General features: G+C 38.3%; 1 protein-coding gene across 6 annotated transcripts in view; it reads right to left on the reverse strand.

Moving 5' to 3' along the window:
* The window catches only part of ST7 (suppression of tumorigenicity 7), a 333,226-nt gene extending 318,465 nt beyond the window's left edge, over positions 1 to 14,761 (reverse strand). For 4 of the 6 annotated variants that reach the window (XM_081147743.1, XM_081147742.1, XM_081147748.1 and 1 more), the window contains exon 1: positions 14,516 to 14,761. In XM_081147743.1, coding sequence (XP_081003869.1) covers positions 14,516 to 14,666 — 151 coding nt within the window. In that variant the 5' untranslated portion in view covers positions 14,667 to 14,761. The remainder of the gene's footprint in view (positions 1 to 14,515) is intronic. The other 2 variants (XM_081147750.1, XM_081147746.1) reach the window with 2 other exon arrangements.
* Between the last annotated feature and the right edge of the window lie 7,189 nt (positions 14,762 to 21,950).

The following is a 21,950-nucleotide window of genomic DNA, read 5'->3' on the forward strand; positions in this document are numbered from 1 at the left end:
TTGTCCCCACTTCTAACTTTAGGATCAACCAAAAAAAAGCCAAATATGCCGCCCTAACCAATGACATAGGATGTCCTGCTTCTAGTTGCCCACCTCCAGCTTCCCCATGCCACAGCCTCCAATCAGGGCATATCTGAAGCCTTCCCTATTTTCATTTGTCAAGCTTTGCTCCTTCTCTGCTTGCCTTTGAGTTTCTGAAAAAACAAGTAATGTTGACTTGCTATACAAGTTCTGAATAAATAGCCTTTACTTATTCTTATTTGAGTGGTCTTCATTTATTTCCACAAAAAGAAGCAAACTCTTGTGGACTGTGCAAAGTAACTTCCATTCTAAGAGTACAATGTTTAAAAGGTAGAGGGGAGTAAAATAACAGTGTAGAATTTGACAAACACTACCTTACCTCAGCCACGTAATCAAGGTCAATATCAACAGTGGTAAGTCAAGTTAATAGTTTCTACACTTGATATGGCATTTTACTTCTGTGGTCTTCCTCCCCAAAACCCATAATCCCAGAAAAATCATGAGGAAAAAAAGACAAATCCCAATTAAGAGACAGTCCACAAAATATCTAACCAGTGATCCTTAAACTGTCAGGGTCATCAAAAATGAGAAAATTATGAAAAACTGTCACATCCAAGAAAAATATAAGGAGACATGACTACTAAATATAATGTGGTATCCTGGATGGAATCCTGGAACATAAAAGGACATTTGAGAAAAACTGAGTAAAGTATGCACTTCAGTTAATAATAACGTATTGATATTGGTTCATTAATGCTAACAAATATATCATACAAATATAAGATATAAATCATAAGGGAAACTGGGTGTGAGTTATATAGGAAATCTATATACTATCAATAATTTTTCTGTAAATCTAAAAGTGTTCTACCAAATATAATTTATACAGTTTATAGTAAAAAGAGAGGAAAAGCTATATGAATACTTATGGCAAAATGTTAACATAAATAATGTTTACATATGGATAGTAGATCACCCCATTATATTCCTGTCCTTTTCTATATAGGTAAAATATATCATAATTAGAATTTTTTCAAATTTTTTTAATCCTTCGGAATGAACTCCAATTTAACCCCAACAGATTCTCGCTTTTCTCCCTTTTTCAGCCTCCCTTCAGTCACACTTGCCTCTTCTGAAGTCATCAAGCAGTCTGATACTCCTTCGCTAATGCAGTTCTTCTAACCTGGGGGTTCTGTGACCAAGGTTGAACTCAGTAACTACCAACATGAATGTAAAGGTTTCTCTCATCCCCTTGTTTGGTCCTTTGTACTGTAGTCATTTTATTTTTGGATTCGTGTTGGTTGTTCCTCTTTCCCTCTCTACACCAAGTAATTGAGGAAAGGACCACAACTTGGTTATCCTTCTATTCCTCTACACCCACCCCATGTACTGCAAGTTGCTAACAGTATTAGTCAATAAATGTATTATTTAATGGCAAGAGACTAGAGAGTCAACACAAAACATCCTTTTCTATAGCGCAACATATCAATAAGCACAAGATCTGGGAACAGTCGAGTGAATTTGGCTTTGAAATTACCCATGAGGTGTAAGCATTGCAGAAAAACTATGGAAATGGATATAAAGAGTACAAAGAGTTAAGGAGTAAAGTTAAGATATAGATATAATAAAAAGTTTATCCATTTTGACCAGGAATGGAGCTCCTATTGCTATTGTTACAAATTTCTCCTCAAAATTGAAGGGAAACAGAAAACATACAGAGGACAAATAGGTAAGTAACTGAACTACCAGTCTAGAGGCTGACTCAAAAGAAAATGCTGATTGAGTTCAGGCACTGATAGTTATAGAACAAGGTCAATATTATAGTAGTAGCAACAGTTAACTACAACTAAACGTCTAAAATGTATTCAGCACTTTGATTGTGCCAAGCGCCGTGCTGAGGCTTTACTCATCTCCTTTAATCCTCCTAACAATCCTATTATCCTCAGTTATAGATATAAAGTAGCTAGTGTTGCGCAGCCAGCATGGCTCAGTGGCTGAGCATCCACCTCTGATCCAGGAGATCACGGTTCGATTCCCGGTCAGGGCACATACCCAGGTTTCGGGCTCCACCTCCAGTAGGAGGGCGTGCAGGAGGCAGCTGATCAATGACTCTCTCATCATTGATGTTTCTATCTCTCTCTCCCACTCTCCCTTCCTCTCTCTGAAACCAATAAAGATTTTTTTTTTTTTAAAGTAGCTCGTGTTAAGATCACAGAAATGGTAAGTGACTTGAACCCACAATGACCTTGTGCTAAAATGTGTAAGGGCACCAACACATTTTACTGCAGTCAGTAATTCAGGAGTGGCAAGGCTAAATACAATTAACAGAAAGAAAGGCCCCATGGGACTCCCAGAACACTGACTGAACCAGCTAGACCTCCAGACCTGCCCCTGGGACGATGGCTAGTACAGGCTGCCTGACCAAAGCCACTCTTTAATGTCCTCAACAACAGGAACCAGTGAGAGGGGAAGATGGGACAGTGACAACAGTGCAACTAGAACATTCAGAAGTAGGAATTAATTACTAGCTGTCACTAGGGACACTGGAGCCCTGCTGGACCATTCTGGCTGACAATTGTTACTATTTATCCATACCAACATATCCTTGATCTTACACCTCCATCTGAGGACAGCCTGAGAAATCCAGGTTTATTTGCTACCTTGTGATCAGTACAAAAAAAGGAAGTAGAAATTATAGAAACTCACAAATAGCAAAATGAATCCCTTGATATTTTATAACACTTTATCACATCATGGATGGTTTGATTTACTAATAACCATCTTATTTCTAAAGTAACATATGGTACATCAATTTTTATTGACTTGAGAATTTTATCATTCCATTTTTGATAACTTACTATATCCTGTGGTAAGAAAACTAGGACAGAGAATCATGGAGATACAACATTGTGCTGCAAGAAGCAATGGATACTTGTTCATTGACACCTCTATGAAAAGAGGGATAAAAGCAGTGTGCCAGGACTGGGAAAGAACAGTTTTCATTTAAATGCAAAATAAAAATAATGTCATTTCACAATGCAGTTGGGCTTCCTGCCTGGAAGGATATGTGAACTTTGCCTACACTATGTAAAGTCTCCAGTAAGTAAAACTATTTGAAAGGACTGACACTGTCTAGCTGCCACTTTGCTACCTCTGGGTTGCTAGGCAATGCAAAAAAGAGATTTCTATAAAGCTAAATATCAATAACATTCACAAATCAATAGCATGTTTTATACTAAATATAAAATCTTATCAAAATAATAAACGATTGCAACAAAGCAGTGTAATCTATTAAGATATCTCAATGTCTAAATATTTTTATATCTTCTTTTGTTTTTTCAGGCATTACTAACAGAAAAATATACATTAAAAATGACTTTACATTATACTTCTATATCATGTTTATTCCTAGAAAGTGAACTAGACATGAAATAATGGGTGGCCATAATGTTCAAGACATGGCAGGGGAAAAAGTGATTGCCTGTGACACCTGTGATGATTAATTGTTACATAATTCCATTTCCCTGGCTAGTCCCAGCCTGCTAATCACTATATCCACTAATATTATTTAAGTTTTCCCCTTGACTGAACGATAAAAAATCTTTGTTTTCTCTTAGAAGCTAGAGAGTTTTCATGCAAGCTTTGAATTTCCATCCTCTCCATCCTGAATAGAAACATGTCTTATCTTTTTTAGTGTCTTATTATTCTTCTCCATCACATATATTTTCATAGTTAAAATTAAAAATGCTTAAACAATTATAAGTCCCTTGTTTTTAAAAAACTACCAAATACTGTCACATTATTTTCTATAGGCAAGCAATCAAAAATAACTTCATGCAAAAATCAAACATTTTTAGGAATACTTTTCTAGCCAAAACTAATTGTCAGCATCGTTGCTCAAATGTAACTGATGTTATGTTGTACTCTCCCTCCATGAATATGACTGTTCAAATAATGGAAAAGAAAGAAAAAGTTGATTCTTAGAATGATTTTCTCCAACTGATTGGATTTGCTATCAGATTTTTTTATATTACACTTTCAAACTTACAGTGTGATAATACATATATACAACTTCCAATTTAGAGGGGGAAAAACTGAGAAGTTTCTAATATTTAAAAACTATCATTTATCTTCTCATACTTCATCTCTCAAATGTAAATGTAACAATTTAAAGCACTCTCTTTGCTAAAAGAGCCAAATAAGGTAAGAAAAATTTTTCTCTCTAACCCATAATGTCAAGTACTTTGAGCCTGAGCTGAGAGAAGTACAATTTGTTGTGTTTTATTTTAAATAAAATGTATCAATGAGGATAGGAATTCCCCTCCCCCTCCAGCAGAGCCCAAGGAAAAAGTACAAACCAGATCACACCAGGTCTTATTTTGTGACACTAGAGGAATCTAAATATATGTCACAGAAAAAAACCAATTGAATCAAGTGGGTGTAATAAAATGAAGAACACCTGAAGAGCATTACTTTATTAGTTCTATTAATAATGCTCAATAAACAGTACCTATCAACTAAATGAAAAAGATCCATTTGTTAAAGAAGTAAATTTCATTCTCTTATTCCCAAGAAGAAACTAGAATCTGGAAAAACTTAACAGAAGGAAGAACTGTTACCTATTGCTAATCAAATAACACTTTAGAATGCTATTACAACTGACTTGAAAACAACACAAACCATAAAACACCACCTAACTCAAGATCACACATAAATCCAAACTGCTTATTTTTAAAAGCCACTTTTTTTTAAAGACTATTTTATGCCTCAGAATGTTTCAACTGATTGTGCTATTTTACATTGTTAAGCTTTTTTATTTATTTATTAATTTTTTATTGATTTTTAGAGAAGGAGGGAGAGGGATAGAGCTAGAAACATCAATGATGAGAAACATCATCAATAGGCTGCCTCCCCCACACCCCTTACTGGGGATCAAGCCGCAACCCGGGCATGTGCCCTGAACAGGAATGGAACAGGTGACGACCTCTTGGTTCATGGGTCGATGCTCAACCACTGAGCCACACTGACCCGGTAAGCTTTTTTAGTTTGAAAAAAAAAAGACTTCCTTCCTCACTCACCTAAGAGATTCCTTTAAAATCCTCTATAGGCTTGCTCAAAATTTCATAAAGACTGACAACCAAGATTCTGTATTTAGATTTGGAGGTCAACTTAAACAAAGAGTATGCTTATAACCAGTATACTTTTGGTTTCCTAAAATTCAGAGGGGGGGAAAATACTCTCTCAGGTAAATGTTGCCTTATTTTGCTGAGACATTTCATAACAGCAATTAAACAGTGACCTGGCCTCAGAAACAGCTAATATGAAAAACTTCTAGAGCTAACTGAGCCTGTCATTTTCTTATTTTAGCACAGTAGGTAATGCAGAAATGCCTACATTGGAAGGACTGGTAACAGTAACACATGGGCAACTATCTTGCTCCACTGTAATATCAAAAATGAATTTCATTACATATCTCCTCTCTTGCGGGAAACTCAAAACCTTTTATAGATATCTTTACAATGACATCTCAAATAGAAAAAGGATATTGGGAGATAGTCTTTCATGTTTACAACAAACAGATGTTCAGTAGTATGGTTACAAACAATCCATTATCCTATTTAATGCATTTTTGGATATTCTTTAGAAAGGATATCCAGGATAAATGAGATCCCACTATGTATTTTAACCTGTCATTTCATGACGAGAGAGACAAAGCCCTTACAGTACAAAGTTCTACAGAAACAAGCTGTTACGTCTTGGATTTAAATAGTAGTTCACAGTCTACAAAGGACTGTCTGATTCATTTTACCATCTCCTATGAAGCTGCATTCCAGTCAAGGGAGCCATTATTCATCAAGCTGAAAAGTCAAAGGCAACTATTTCAACCACACAAATATTCGTAGAATGCCCAGGGTGATGCCTATTACAGTTTATTTAAGAAGGATGAACACTCCTGAAGTAGTATTTGTCCAGTTGTTTACCTTCTATTAATTGCATTCCGGTCCCACATCGAGACAATCACTAAGGTGTCCGGATCCACCTGACCAGTCATGCGTATACCATATATCCCTTCTTCCCCACAGTGTTTTCCTGCTCTGAATTTCTTCTCTTAATACACAGGAACACTTTTTTTCTCCCTTTGTCTTCAAACTCTTGCCCCAGCTACCTCAGAAGTATCCTTTATCTCTGAGTTTCAGCTGTGAGCCAAATAATAAGCCCAGCCTTGAGTGCTGAGTATTAACAATAATCCTCTGAATCAAGGGAAAGAAAAACCTTAGGTGGTGAAGTAAAATAAGGACCACCAGTGCTATCAATCTTGGAAAGCCTTAAAAACACCCACAGTAATCAATCCATGCATTCCTCTTTTCATGTATCATCACTGAATAATGACCACATGATAGAAATACAAAAAATTTCTGAAAAAGTCCTAATCCCCGCTCTCAAACTCTTCTGGGAATACCAAGGAAATAGTCTCATCCAAAAATCTCCACCAACTTTTCAATTCTCATTCATAAATTAAGTTGCTTTCCCATTGAAATACATGTTTTATTGTGTTCATTTGTATTGCTTCCTTTAATAGAATTACTAGTATTATAACAGTTACTAGCTTTGCTTTGAACAATTTTTATTCCACAAGAAACTATCAGCTATATAGTTGTTTATATGGGATACAAACTGACTTATGGACAAGCCCAGGGAGCCTAACAATCAGTGATAAAGCAGGCAGCACGATGCCTGGCTCATGTAAGAACTCAATTGTTAATTCTTCATCCTTCCTAATTCTAATCTACAGATTTATGCTGGATCTTATTTTTAGGATCTAATTTCAACCAGGCATGATCCTTGCTCATAGGGAGCAAAATATACTTGGAAGCATTAGTGAACTTGGCAGTATATTAGGGAACACAAATTGTTCAACACAGAAAACAAGTACAGAAATTGGGCAGAATACAACTGACATGAGATTGTGTGTCCCAATAAAAATTAACAGGAATGATGTAACTTCAATTTTCCAGGTACCTGCTTTTCTAAATGAATGAATAAACAAACCAGTGGATGAAAGAAACAGTTCAGAGTCAACAAAATGGACTAGAACAACCAGGTACACAATAAATGGATGCTGATATTATTTATGTGCTATGCTCGGGACTTAATGCTAAAAGTTATCTCACTTAGAGTTCAAATAAAACTATGAAAGAGATTATCATCCTCATCATATAAATGAGGAAAGAGTCTCATAAAATAATCTATCCAAAGTTACCCAACAGATTACAAACTGGGATTTGACCTCAAATCTTCTAAATCCAATGCTCCTTTTCATCTCATCACAGATGGGTATTTCTTTTTTTTTTTTAATATGTTTTTATTGATTTCAGAGAGAGGAAGGGAGAGGGAGAGAGACAGAAACATCAATGATGAGTCATTGATCAGCTGCCTCCTGCACGCCTCCTACTGGGGATAGAGCCCGCATCCGGAAACTGAACCATGACCTCCTGGTTCATTGGTCTATGCTCAATCACTGAGCCACACCGGCCAGGCAGTATTTCATTCTTTCAAGAAAGAAATACTCCAGTAAAATTAGCAATAAAGCAAATTTCCATAATTCTAAAACTATTTTCACTCTGGCTTCTCATATAAACCTAGAAATGGTTTCTATAAGTTAGGGAAGGGATGTGCAAATACATGAACCTGAAATTGTGCTTAAATATTTCTAAACACTTCAAATTATGTTTCTGTGTGTTAAGTTTCATAATGCCTGCCAATACTGTTCTGAAAATTTTCCCAGCCAAATCTTTCTTCTATTACCCCATCCTTCCCCAAAGACAAAAACTGCTTCCACATTGGTAGAACCCCAAACTCCATCCTTAAGATTAATATGAGATACTTAACTGCAAATTTTTTATGGTAAATGTAGTAAATGTGCTACCAATTTTTGAAGTTCCAGGTTATGCGACACAAACTGTCTTCCAATGCAATCAATTTTTTATTCAACATTCTTTATATTAAATTTAATTTACAATAGGAACCAGAAGGATAAGTCTTCCTTAAATTCTACTGCTAAAGAATGGATCAAAGCATATTAATATTCTGGAACATCAGTAAACATTTCAGGGTAATCTTTATAATTTAGAGTCAGTAAACACAATTCTCAATCTCATAAGAAATGACTACATTATAGATTTCAAAATCATTTCCTAATGAATGGTATTACTGCTGAGTCACTACAACCACCTGATATAGTTTTTAATTCATTCAACAAATACATACTGAGTACCTGTTAGGTCCAAATACTCATTGTTCAAGACCCTGGGGATACACAATAAGGCAGGCAAAACAAGACAAATGAGGTCCCTATTCTCAAATGAGTTTACAGTCACATGGGGACAACTATTATCCTGGCTTACAAAGTCTGATCACCTGACCCCTGCAACAAATAAATAAACAAACAAGAAATATATCAAACCATGCTCAGTGCTATGCAGAGAATTCAAATCTGGTGATATTACAATGACTGGATGGTTATTTTATTTTATTTTATTTTTTTATCCTCACTTGGGGATATTTTTTCCATTGTTTTTCATAGGGAGCAGAAGAGAAAAAGAGAGAGAGAGAGAGAGAGAAACATAAATGTGAGGAAGACACATCAATTGGTTGCCTCCCGCACACGCCCCGACTGAGGCCAGGGATAAGCCTGCAACCGAAGTATGTGCCCTTGGCCAGAATCAAACCCAGGACCCTTCAGTCTGCAAACTGATGCTCTAACCAGTAAGCCAAAGCGGCCAGGGTTGGTCATTTTGTAAAATGTTTTTATTGATTTTTAGAGAGAGAGAAAGGGAGAGGGATAGAGAGATAGAAAACATCAATGAGAGAAAGACATCATCAATTGGCTGCCTCCTGCACACCCCCTTCTGGGGATCGAGCCTGCAACCAGGGCACATGCCTTGACTGCGAATCAAACCGGTGACTTCTTGGTTCCCGGGTGAATGTTCAACCACTGAGCCACACGGGCTGGGCTGGATGGTCACTTTAGATTGGATCATGAGGGAAAACCCCTCGAAAGAAGTTAATGTAATTTAAGCAGAGATGTGACTACTAAGACTGTCCTGCAAAAATCAAGTAGAAAAGCACTGTGGTGGAGGAAATCCCTAGTGTAAAAGTGATACGGCCAAGCAAGACATGCTTAAGAATAAGAGAGAAATCACATGTCCAGGAGCTAGTACCTGGACGAAGAATGATAGAAATTCAGATAGAAGGGGTGGAAAGGGGTCAGATCATCAGACTTTGTAAGCCAGGGTAATATATTGGGATTTTTTTTTTAAATATATCTTTACTGATTTCAGAGAGAGAGAGAGAGAAACATCAATGATGAGTCATTGATCGGCTGCCTCCTGCACATCCCACACTGGGGATCAAGCCCGCAACCCAGGCATGTGCCCTGACCGGGAACTGAACCTCGATCTTCTGGATATTCAATAGCTGAGCCACGCCCAACCGGGATGGATTTTATTTTTGAGATAGGAAGCCACATGAAATCTGGAGTTGTCTTCACTAAGAATAGAGTCCAAACTGGAAAAAACTTATTAAGTTCATGAATTTGCTTGGTTCTATACTCTGCACTCAATGAACTTTATCCCAAGACAATGAAAGAGAATCCTAGAGCTCGAAAGAACCTTAAGGAATACAAAGCTAGCACTGTACATGTATGGAAACCAACGGTCTGAGAAAAAAGCATCATTCAGATTGCTTCATTAATGGCTGACAAAAACGTCTCCAAAAATAGAGCAACTAAAATGTCTGGGATATATCAACTCAAAGTTTACATTAATCAGAAAATTGTCCTTTTGTGTGTTCATACACTGGACCACTATGAATTAGATGCACATAACCAATCCAAAAATATTTTTAAGTTTCTATGACAGCTTTAGACTTCAACCTAAAGCTGAAAACTCAGATGATGCCCATTCCCAGTAATGTGTCCAATCAATTCCAGTGTTCCTAACCCTTCTTACTGGGTACACAATAACTTGAAGGTTCATTTATCAAGTGAATGAATCAATAAATCGAGTAAGGAACTACTATGTACAAGGAATTGTACTGGGAAACAAAAAACTGGTCCAGTAGAAGCTATGAAACATGTAAACAGAAAGAGAGACCTATACACAAACATTGACACACATTCTTATACACAATGCAAGGTAAAAATAGTCAACATGCCTCTCAGATAATGCACTATAAAAGTTGGAAGAAATATTTCTTTCAATTGAAACAATCAGAAGGCAGCATGCAAGGTAGTCCTTGAAGAATGGGTGGGATTTACTGATGGACAAAGATTTTAAATAGGCCCAGCAGGGCGTGGCTCAGCAGTTGACAGTCAACCTAGGATCCAGGCAACCAGGGTTCAATTCTCGGTCAGGACACATGCCCGGGTTGTGGGCTCGATCAATGACTCTCTCGTCATTGATGTTTCTATCTCTCTCTCCCTCTCCTTTCCTCTCTCTGAAATCAACAAACATATATTTTAAAAAACAAACAAAACTTAAACAGCACAGCAGTGGCAAAAGAAGCAGGTAAACTGAAAGCAGGTCTTACAGATAAGTAGTCCAGTGTTAATTAAATTCAGAGCAACTATTTCCAATATGAGAATACTCAAAACTGAGCTGCACCTAAAGTTATGTATCATTTCAGTTCAGTAATATGAGAATTTTGCATCTGTATTTGTCACCTTAAATGACACACACACAAAAAAAATGTTTTATAATACAGACAACACCAAGCCTAGGTCAGCTATTACATTTGTTTTCCAAAAGGAATTAAACAGGATTTCAAAGATTTTTGAAAACCTGCTTTCCAGAAAAAAGAAAAAGAATTAAAAGATCACTTAAGTTGCATGGTACAAAAATAGCAAAAGTGCACATTTTAAGAAAAGACGTTATCATGCAAAGTGTTTTAAATTCAGCAGCTAATATCTCAGAACATTAGATGAGAAAGTGCTATCAATATCACAGTTTAAAGTAAGTTAAGGCACTATTTTTTAAACTAACCTATTATATTGTTTTTCTTGAATAATATCCTGTATAGCTACTCCTATTTAGTAATTTTCTGCCCTTCCGGAAAAGCACTGTTTCAGGATGTCAATTCCCTTGAAAACAGACAAGTAATAATATAATTCAGATAGTTTTTTAAATCTTGTTAAAAGTTCATTGTATTTTCAGTAAATCATAAAACTATTTTAACACTCTCCTATCCAACTCAAGAGCAGAGCATCAAAAAAGCAATTATCAAAGCTAAACCAGTACATGCTATTCCTAAATTGTCTGCTTTTTCCACTTTCCTTCTTAAAATTCATTTTTCATTATAAGATTTGGTTGCCTCTATGAAGTTTTCCCTGTGTGATCTAACAAATACTGTGGAACTGTCTGAACTCTATCCCTAACCTAAATGGAAGCTCAATGCAGTGAAGGTAAAGCACATCCAGATGGTGGGAGTAGAGAAGGAGAACAATGAAACTAAGGCACAGCTTGAAAAGAACCTTTTTACTTGGAAAAATACACATGCTGGGAAAACTGCAAAGGTGTCGTTATTCAATAAAGTCCTTTTCCTTTATTGTTTTAAATCCCACATGATTCACAGTTCTCTGAATCTGACCTGCACTTTCACACATTTGTCTGGGAGGCCCATCATCCTCTGTGTCCCCAACTCACAACTGTGGAAGTCTCCTCATCCTCCAAGGCTCAGTTCAAAAAAAGTTCCCATGGCCTTGCCCTGCTCCTCTTTGCATTATGAGAGGTTGTACTCACATTGTAAACTCTTTATTTAGCCTGAGTTTTACAAACTTGTATTATCTTTCCCATTATAGCAACTGTCACAATGTCCTATGCATAGGAGGCATTTGAGAAATTTTTTTAAATGGGTTTAGTATATTTACCACAAAATATGATCAAATGAGGTCAGAAACATTAAAGATGCCATCAGTGATCAAGACACTGAGAAAAACAAGCCAAGTAGATATCCAAAACTCAGGCACATTTTTACCAGATTCCAAGACCCTCCAAGAGCAGAGCTGGGCCTGTGTCAAGGAAGATGGAAACCCTGGCTCCTGGCTGCCTTATGGATCTACCTCCTTGCAGCAGTGTCCTCAGCTTTCCTGAGGAAGAAGACCTGCATCACCCACAGCTCCCTAAAAGCAGCTCTAGACTCAGCTGCCTCTCCAGAGACACTTGCCTTCACCTCACAGGAAGAGTGAGCACCACAGGGGTTAGGAACGGCAAAATAATCCCATTAGAACCCCTTTAAATCTCCCTGCAAGAACAAGTTCCACCATGGGAGAGTCCAATGTCCACCTCTCCCTCTACTTGTCATAGAAATAGCAAAGGTAGCTGCTCTCAGTGTGCTTCTCCTTTTACCTTCCTTTATGACTAATATGTGCATAAAACCAAACTGAAACTGGAAGTCCAGCATCACTGGGGAAAACAGCCTCAGTCTCCTTCTATCATGTGTCTGATGAGATTCAACCCAGATGGCCTGTTCATATTTTCTTATAAGCTCAAATGAGAAATGAACCTATTCCAATTAACAAAGGTATTCGTGAAAAATGCTAGACCTAAAGTTGCTGTAAGAAGACCCTATAATTTCTTCCTTAAAAACTACACACATTCCCAACATGTACTTTGCTTTTTGCCTGTTCTGCATAGTGTTGGTATGTAGCATTTATGGGCACATGCATGCATATACACACATGGATGATTATTTAACCTACTTTAAGAACATGTAGTATACAAATGTGTGTTTTGAAATAAAATTTTAAATGAGAAACATTCACATATTAAAAATCCTACAATAGCTTATTTTGGAGGAAATAAATCAAACCCACTTGCCAATAAATATGATTCCCTTACTACATATATTCAAACAACTCCTTAAAATTATAGGACTTTGGGACTAGAAGAGATACATTTACATAAAGCAAGGAAGATAGTACTGTGACAAGCAGCCACTCTAAAAGATAAAAAGTCAGAAAGCCATGGTCTATGGGATGACTGAATCCAAGGGCTGAGCAGTGGCTACCAAAATGGTAAAAGTGATTCTAGGGTGCAGAATCCTATCTGCTCAGCAAGGGTACTAACCCAAGGAATACTATGAAACTAATGTAAATATGAACATAAGTTCAAGTTAAAGTAATGAAGACGTCTGAGGTTTATATTTAAAAGCACAGTACTAACAAAATGAGTACATCATCTCTAGTATTCTAAAAAGTGTGTCACTGCAGTTAGCACCACACAGGAAAATGCATTTCCAGACTTGGACTCCCAGAGTACAAAAATCACACAATAGGTAGAAAATAAACATATACACAGACATATACATAGGTACTACATATACATATATTCAGGACTATAAGAATTTCCCAAAGTATTGTGAAATTAAAAAAACAAATACAAAGTCTATCTAGTCCCACAACTATTTCCAGACTTCACGAAGGATTGTAACCCTTCCTGCAAAATATATTTTACGTGTCTGAACTGTCTCTGTAGTTACTGTTGGTGTGAGTTTTCTTTCTGGCTGTTTTTTAATGACTCGGTTGGCTGACTGCAACTTTATTAAGATCCTATTCTATTTACTTTCTGTACTTGCGACCGTGGATATGAGACATGCGGGGCCTAACTAGTTACCAGAGCTTTATGCAGGCAGGGAGAAGAAAGGAAAATAGATGACCGAGAAGCACCCTAAATCCCTGGTTTCCCTTCTCTCTTTCGTCCCTTCGCATTTCGCTGGGTAACCTGACACGTCATCCACACCCTTACCAGTACCGACGGGAATCCCGCTCCTGGTCTACTAAGAGACGCCCCCACCCCCCAAACTCAAGGGGCCCGAATTTGGGCGAATGGAGGGCGCACGCCGCGGCCGTCCCGGCCAGGGTCCGGGGACAGGCCTTTCGTGGGCTCCGCTGCCGGGCACCACGGTCAGCACCCCAGGGACGTCCCCGGACGGCCGAGTCCCGCCGGCGTGGGGACAGGGCGCCTAACCCGACTACACGTCGGACCGTCGGCGCTCACGGCCGAGAGCTTGCGAGGAAGGACGCGGTTTGAGGAACCTCGGCATTCACACGCAGACACCGAGGGGGCGTCCGCGAGGGCTCCCCCGCTCCCCACACTCGTCGCCCTCCGTCGCCCGCCGACGAGCACCCGTGAGGAGGGCGGTTCGGGCCAAGGTGCCGTCGCCGCCTGCTGGGTCCGCCCCGCGGCCTACGCGTGGCGCCTCCTCCTTGGGGTCGCGGGGACGGGAAGGCGGCCGGTCGCCCCAAAACGCCCCTCGGGCCAGCCCGGCCGCCAGAGGCGTGGCGACCTCAGTGGGTGGCCACCGCCCGCCGAAGCATGGGCCCCGGGGCGGCCCGAGCGCGCGCCCGGTAGTCCGCTCCCGCCGCCGCCGCGGCCCCGCGCGAGTTGCGCTAACTTTCCGGGGTGGGGGAGGGGCGGGCCGGCGGCCCCGGCCTTACCTGTGCTCAAATTGTCGTTGATTTTCAAGGGCACCCGCAGGATGTAGACCAGGAAAAGCACGATAAAGAACCACACGGTCCAGAGATAAGTCCAAGACCAAACTATGCAGGACTTGAGCTGCTCCAGAAAGCCCGTGCCCGCTTCAGCCATTTTTCAGCGCTGCTTTCCGCTGCCGCGGCTCCCGGTGTCTGTCGGATGATTCACCGGCCCCGAGGCGCCGCCGCCCCCGCCGCCGCCGCCGCCCCCGCCGCGCGAGTGCCCCAGGAGCCCGCCAGCCGCCCGGAATGCCCGCGCGCTTGCCCTTCCTCTGCCACCCTTATTGCTAGTTCTCTGAAGGCCCCTACAAGTGGTTTTCATGGAGGGATCACGTGGCCCTACCCCCTTACGGTCTGATGCCATTTATATTTATTTTGCTTATATTTAGAAAGACCGGCCAAGAGGGCACCGAGGGAAACTCTTGACGTAACAAATGTTGAGGGCTTCCTATATAAGCAAGGCGCTGCTCCAAGGTCTATATAATCTAACTTAATCCTTCGGTAACCCCCATTATACAGATAGAGAAACTGAGGCACAAAGCCATTGAGTAGTTTACCTTCAACAAACAAGAATTCAGTTGCATTATGATGGATGCCAGGGCACAAGATCCTAGGCCCTGCACTCTATTTCTTTCTCTTAGGCTCGGGGATGAACAAACCCTAGGCAACCAGAAAAAAGATAAATGTGCTCCTGTCACCGGTTAGTAGGCCTGAAGAGAAGTCACTCTTAAGCAAGATTTGGGTTGTACACGCTGTTTACCTTTGTTTTGTCTTCATTGAATCAGCAGAGGGGTTTTCCAAAGAAGTCTAGAAAGAATATATGTTTATCCAATTTTGGGGACAATCACAGTTCAAACTCTTGGCCCGTTTTTAACATAAACAGTTATCTGGGATAATTTTGTCTTATTCTGAACTGGTTACTTTAAACAAGAAGTAAATCATAAACTTTTTTTTGTCAGTACTAAATAAAATGTTGCCTTTACCAAATAAAAATTTAAAGTCTGTTTCTGTTTATAACTTATTTCACTTTCTATGTATTTGATGGTAATAAAGCAATTACAGGTTATCCAATCTACAGCCAATACTTTTAGAATTCTGAGTTCAGCAGATTATTTTATTATAAATTTTGTTTTGCTTACTTGTAGTTTTCGCCATAATAAAACAAGCTATTTTAACTTTCACATATAGGACCTACTTATGGCATACATGATAGAACTACTCTCACATTTTCACTAATTCCAATCCCACAGCTACTGGTTTCTTCATACACTTGATCTACTACAGCAGTGAGGTACAGGCTAGTTTAAGAGAAATTGATATACGCATACTTAATAGTTATTTGTGACAGCAGACTACCAAACAATTTTTGTACCTAACAATGATGCCTGGATTCTCAGAATAAAACAAGTTGAATACAGGCCTTGGCCAGGTAGCTCAGTTGGTTAGAGAATCATCCCCATATGCCAAGGTTGTGGGTTCAATCCCGGGTCAGGACACATACAAGAATCAACCAATGAATGCATAAATAAGTGGAATAACAAATTGATGTTTCTCTCCCCCTTCCTCCCTCTCTAAAAATAAATAAATAATTTTTTAAAAAAAAAGAACCAGAACTTCAGCTGTTAAAAAAAAAGCATGAGCACATGAACCATCTAGATTCTCTGTGATAGGATTCTCCACTTAATTTAAATGAACATCCTGGTACCTGGATTTTTGCTGTCAGCAAATCTCAAAAAAGGGGCATAAATATGACAACTGAACCACAATTTTCTGATGTCAACTAGGTGTTTCTGGAAGGTCAGCCCTATCTTACTCATCATTGCCTCTAGGAAGTGTATAGCCAGGGATGGGGGTTGGTTTTGGAAATGTTTCTATGTTCTTGGACACAGGCAAGAGAGCATCATCTCTTGGGAACTACAGCTGCTTCAGTGTTGTTGGAGTGCAGGCTCTATGTGAACTGATGTCAAAAAAGAGAAAACTGAAGATGATCTGATTTTAAAGGGCCTTGTAGAGACACTAAGGTATTCACAGTTATTTGGCTTTGCACACACTAATCCAAATGATGAATCCAGAGACTTAAGTGGGAATTAAAGAAATATTAAGGAGGTAAAATTAGCAGGCCCTGGAGACTGATAGGACAGGCTGAGTAAAGATAAAGGGTAAAGGGTGGTTCTTGGATGGAACTATAAATAAAATAGTGACAACCCAGATATTTCCAGCTGCCTCTTGACCATCTCCCAATGGAATGGCCCACAGTCACCTCAAGCTCATCACATCTAATACTGAACTCATTACTTCCTCATTCCCAACTGTTCCTCCTTCCAGAGATAGTCCCTTCACCCCCCTAATTCAAAAATTTGAGGATGATCTCATCTAGATTCTTCTCATTCACTTCCTTTCCTCTCCACATTCAACTGGGCAGCAAAATTTTAAGGTATGTCTCAGATCTACCACTTCTATTCTCTTAAGATAGCTTCTGGTCTCTTGTGGCCTAATCATCTCTCATGAAGAACAAGGCATTGGGTTCTCTGCCTCCGGGTTCCCCACAATCACTACCACCACCAGCAACTGCCCTTACCCACCCACCCCCATTCACCTTCTTCCATGCTTCTTTGCCAGAATTACCTTTAAAACCACGAGTCTGATCATTCACTCCCTGCTTAAAATTCTTCAAGGCCCCAGCCAATCCATTCCTGCTCCACATTAATACCTCCCTAAAGGATAAAATCTAGAAAGTACACAATGCCCTTTACAGACTATGCACCCTCATATTCCACGCTAGACACTCTTCATACTACCAGCATTTTGGCAAGTATGCCATTCTCTTTCATACCTTTGGACCTGCCCCACGGGCCTGCCAATAGTATACTTCTTTATGCTATACTTTTCTCCCTGCCAGAACTGGCTGAGAAAAGCTGATTTAGAAATGCACTTGAAACAACAACAGCTCCCTCCTGTCCCCAGAGTTCACTGTGTCTTCCCTGAGATGCAGCACCAGGAAGCTTGTGGTGGACTGTCACAACATAGGCCTGAAGCCAGACGATGGCTCTGTTCTGGAGCCTGCTATTCACTACCTGGGTGCTCTTCATAAGTTACGGAGTTTCCATGAGCCAGTTTCTTCACCTGTACAATGGGTTACACTTGTATATATTATATGGGGTTGTTGACAAGATTCAATGAGATGCATACTAAAAACACTTAGCACAACTCCTAGTCAATATCTTTCCTCTATGTTAATAAGTGGAGGTCTTTAATGTTAAGTAATTTGTTGCTGTTTATTTTTGTTGTCTGTGTCTCCTAGTACAAATAGTGCTGTGTTTGGCACATGGTACATGCTCAATAAATACTTACTGAGTGTTGTATAAAGGAATGAAAAATCAATTATATCAAAAGAAATTCCAAATCTTATCTTTTACAAAGAATACTACACTTGGATTTAATTCAGGGGTAAAAGTTAAGATTTGGTCTTCTACCATATGGTGAATTTCCTTGAAAGTTTGCTTCCAGAGGTGTAACCACCTGTGAATTATATTATATATTAGGAATTAAATGACCATTAATTTATGGGAACTGTGTAAAGCAATATACTCTTAAGTTGGTTTATGTTTTATTAAATGTATATCTTAGTCTGATAAAATATCTGAACTGAATAAGAAATCAATATGTTAGGGAAGAACTTTAAATATTCTTTAAATGTAATTCTCAACTGTTTCTTGTTTTGCAAGTAGTGTTTCCAAGTATGCATATACTGGCTTTCATAGTCTTTAGTTTTATACTTTGTATAAGTTTAAGAATCTATTTTTGTAAATGATTTTCAGAGTTCATCTGAGATTTAAGTGCTAGAAATAACTGTTCTGACTTTTTGTTGTGTTTTTTAAGGAACTCTCTTTTTTTAAAAAATTGATTGAGTGATTTTAGAAAGAGAGGAAGGGAGAGAGAAACACCAATTTGCTGTTCCACTCATTTATGCATTAATTGGTTGATTTTTGTATATGCTCTGGCCGCGCGGATTGAACCCACAACCTTGGTGCATTGGGATAACGCTCTAACCAACTGAACCACCCAACCAGGGCCTGACTTTTTGGGTTTTGTTTACAATTTAAAAATCTCACCCACGTTTGTTGGTTGAATTTATGAATTGGTCAGTATACCCACATTCATAGATAATATCCTAATTAACTGGTTATCTGTATTTAGTGAATTACCTAAACTGGATAAGTGCAAATCCAACCTAGTTTAGTTTTGAAAACCAGTAGAGCAGACAAACAGGTTTGAAAGGAAATTTGCCTTTTCTTCTTCAAGGCAACATAATTTCTCATAGAGTAGTGAAGAGATGGAATTTTAACTATCCATATATAGTTATAAAGATGATAGCAAAAGACTTGGGGAGAAGTTCCCCAAGATGTAATATTACATGTATAAGAAAGAATACATTTCCATCATTGACATGCGCATACATTTGTAATCTTATGGTGAAAGATTCACAATGACTAGGTATAGAAATTATATGATGAATCGTAATCACATTTATTTTGGTTCCCTATTCCTTAAAAACGATATCTTAGTTTCTATGTAGAGCCTTTCAAAGGCTCAGTGACATTTCTTAGCATCCCTGATTTGTTTTAAAAATCAAAATTATTTTAATAAGATAAGCTTTATTACGGGATAATTCTGGCAGAAAGAATCCAACCAAACAATCAGAGCCTTGTATAAAGAATCTAAAGGCAACCTAACCCTACCTTCATCCTAAAAACCTGCTCCAGCCAGTAGAGGCTTTTTCCTCATTTTCGAAGGAAAAGAAAACATAAAATTCCTTTGGAAAGAAGCAGCTAGTCAACACAGCCTTCTTTTTTACACTGCTAAAATATAATCAAGACAGAAGACCAGAGAAAAATGAATGAGACTTAAAAAAAAAATTCTTAGAGCAGAAAACAGATGTATTTTTAAAAAACAAGAACAGAAATATATATTAAGGAACCCTCTGAAGTTCTTTTTTGTTTCCTAGGTTAATCAATCATGAAAGGTAATCATACTACCTACTTTCTTTATTCTTGATTATAGTACTCAACATCTTTATTCTTGGGAAGATACTCTAAGATGGGTTAGTTTTACAGTTGCACTTTAAATAGTGTAGAAATGATCATAGTATATATATTTTTTCCTCTTTATTCATGGTACTCAAACTAAAGACTTTTTTTTATTACAGCACTTTTAATTAAAATTAGAATCCATTGTCTGAAATTTTCTGTATACATAAAACATCACCAGCTATTCCTATTTATTATTTTATTTTAAATTGTATATTCTGGTCCATGACTGCCTAGAATTTCAGGATCCAGAGCCATATCTATATATACCTTTGCTAAAAATTACATGATTTCAAAAATACCTAGCATTAGTGATAACCATCATATAAAATAATTCTAAGGCAAGTAAAAAATAATATGCTGTCTGTTTACTTGCTATTTGGGCAGCATGTTATTTTGTGGTTTTGGCTTCAAATTCAAATTCATGCACACACACCTCCAAATCACCTGACAAATTTAGATACATCAATTAAATAATCTGTTGCATTAAAAAAAAAAAGATATAGAGTTACACTGATGTTATAGAATTATTGGTAAAATTAAGAAACATCCGATAGTCATACATAAGCTTAAATTTGTTTTTATTGACAAAGCATTTATTTTTTACTTTCTGAGAAATTATCCCATTATTCAACCAAGACGTATTCCCTTATACTTTATCAGTTATATTTCATTTTGTTCTCATTTCTAATGTGCAAGGCTATACTTAGGCATGCAAATTAAAGTGGAAATTTCACAGTCATCTGGTATATTTGGCCTGTCGAAACCTAATCTAAAAAAGGGAAAGAAAAATCAGATTATATTTATCTTTGACCACATTTCAGGTTAGTATTAGGTAATGTGCTTGCCCACTCCAGCTAAATTAATTACATTTCTAATATTACAGCAGGTCCTCAAATAACATCATTTCATCCAATGTCATTTCATTTCAATGCTGATAAGGGGGGAAAAATTGATTCCCATCTGGGGCCACTGTGTGGAGTTTACACATTCTCCCCATGTCTGCATCGGTTCTCTCTGCAGACTCAAATTTCCTCCCACATCCCAAAGATGTACTAATGAAGTGAACTGGCGTGACTACATGTCTACACCAGTCTGAGTGTGGGTGTGGGTGTGAGTGGCCCTGGGGATGGAAGGCTGTCTTGTCCAGGGTGGGTGCCTGCCTTGTCTCCTGAGCTGTTGGGAGAGTCTCTGGCTACCCAAGGACCTTGAACTGGTTAGAAAATTATCATCTGACTTGTTTTTATTAATCTTTCATAAATGTATATATGGCTCACATTTATTTCAATGCTTAATATTAGAAGTGTTTGGGGGTCTTTATTTAGAAGTCTGGTGATGTTTCTGTGACCAGAAGTATGCTGTAATAACTTAACTCTTTTTATATCAATTAGCCTGTGGTAAAATTGGTATAAATTTTTCTCTTAAAGTCAGTTTCCAAGAAACTACCCAAGATGTTAAATGAGGACTTTCTGTAATTCTAACCTCTATTCCTTACTTTGCCTTGAAAAAATTATTCCAGGTTTCCCTTTTATTCTGCATTTCAAAACTATTGCACAGAAGCTACATTGAGCACCTAGTGTACATTTAACTATAATGGGATTTATCTCTTCGTTAGTAATAACTGTGAATATGGATTAAAATGGTAGCTTTGGTTTCCCTTGAGTTTTTCCTCCTCCTCAAACTTATCTTTATAATACTGTATTTTCTTGATCAAAGTTTCTCCAACCTTTGAGCTGAAGATGTCCACATAATCAACCAATTTGGATTAACTTGTCAAATTTGACTGATTGGAAAAACTAGGAAATACTTGCTAGTAACTTGCTATCATGCAGATTTCATTTTCTGTGCTTCTATTTCTCATATGCATTTCATACTACACTTGAATTTCAAAACAGGCACTTATCTTGGTCCATCATGTTTAAATACATTTATCAAGCATTCTTTATAGATTCATTCATTGGTCTATGTTCTTTTATTAGATCCCCTCCTGGGCCATTTCATTGAATTAAAATGAGTATGTTGAGCCAGAGGGTGGAAAGGTAGGGTTGTTTGATTTTTTGACATCTCAAACTGTTACCGGAAAGGGGACCTGGCCCTGTGTGGGTCTGCCTAGGGCCAGCCAGTAGTGTGAGTTTACTTGACTTTATGCAGGAAAGATTTCACAGTGCAAGTCCAGTGATTTTGGGGGTATGTTTATTAAAGCTGGGGACAGTGAAACAAGGGAGGGCTTAACATAGAAGAAGCCACAGGAGAAAGATAGGCTGGGCTGCTTTGGCTCTCTAAAAACGTTACAGGGAAGAAATGAGCCGAGG

This window comes from Miniopterus schreibersii (assembly GCF_964146895.1).
Source record: "Miniopterus schreibersii genome assembly, chromosome: 9".
Taxonomy (NCBI): domain Eukaryota; kingdom Metazoa; phylum Chordata; class Mammalia; order Chiroptera; family Miniopteridae; genus Miniopterus; species Miniopterus schreibersii.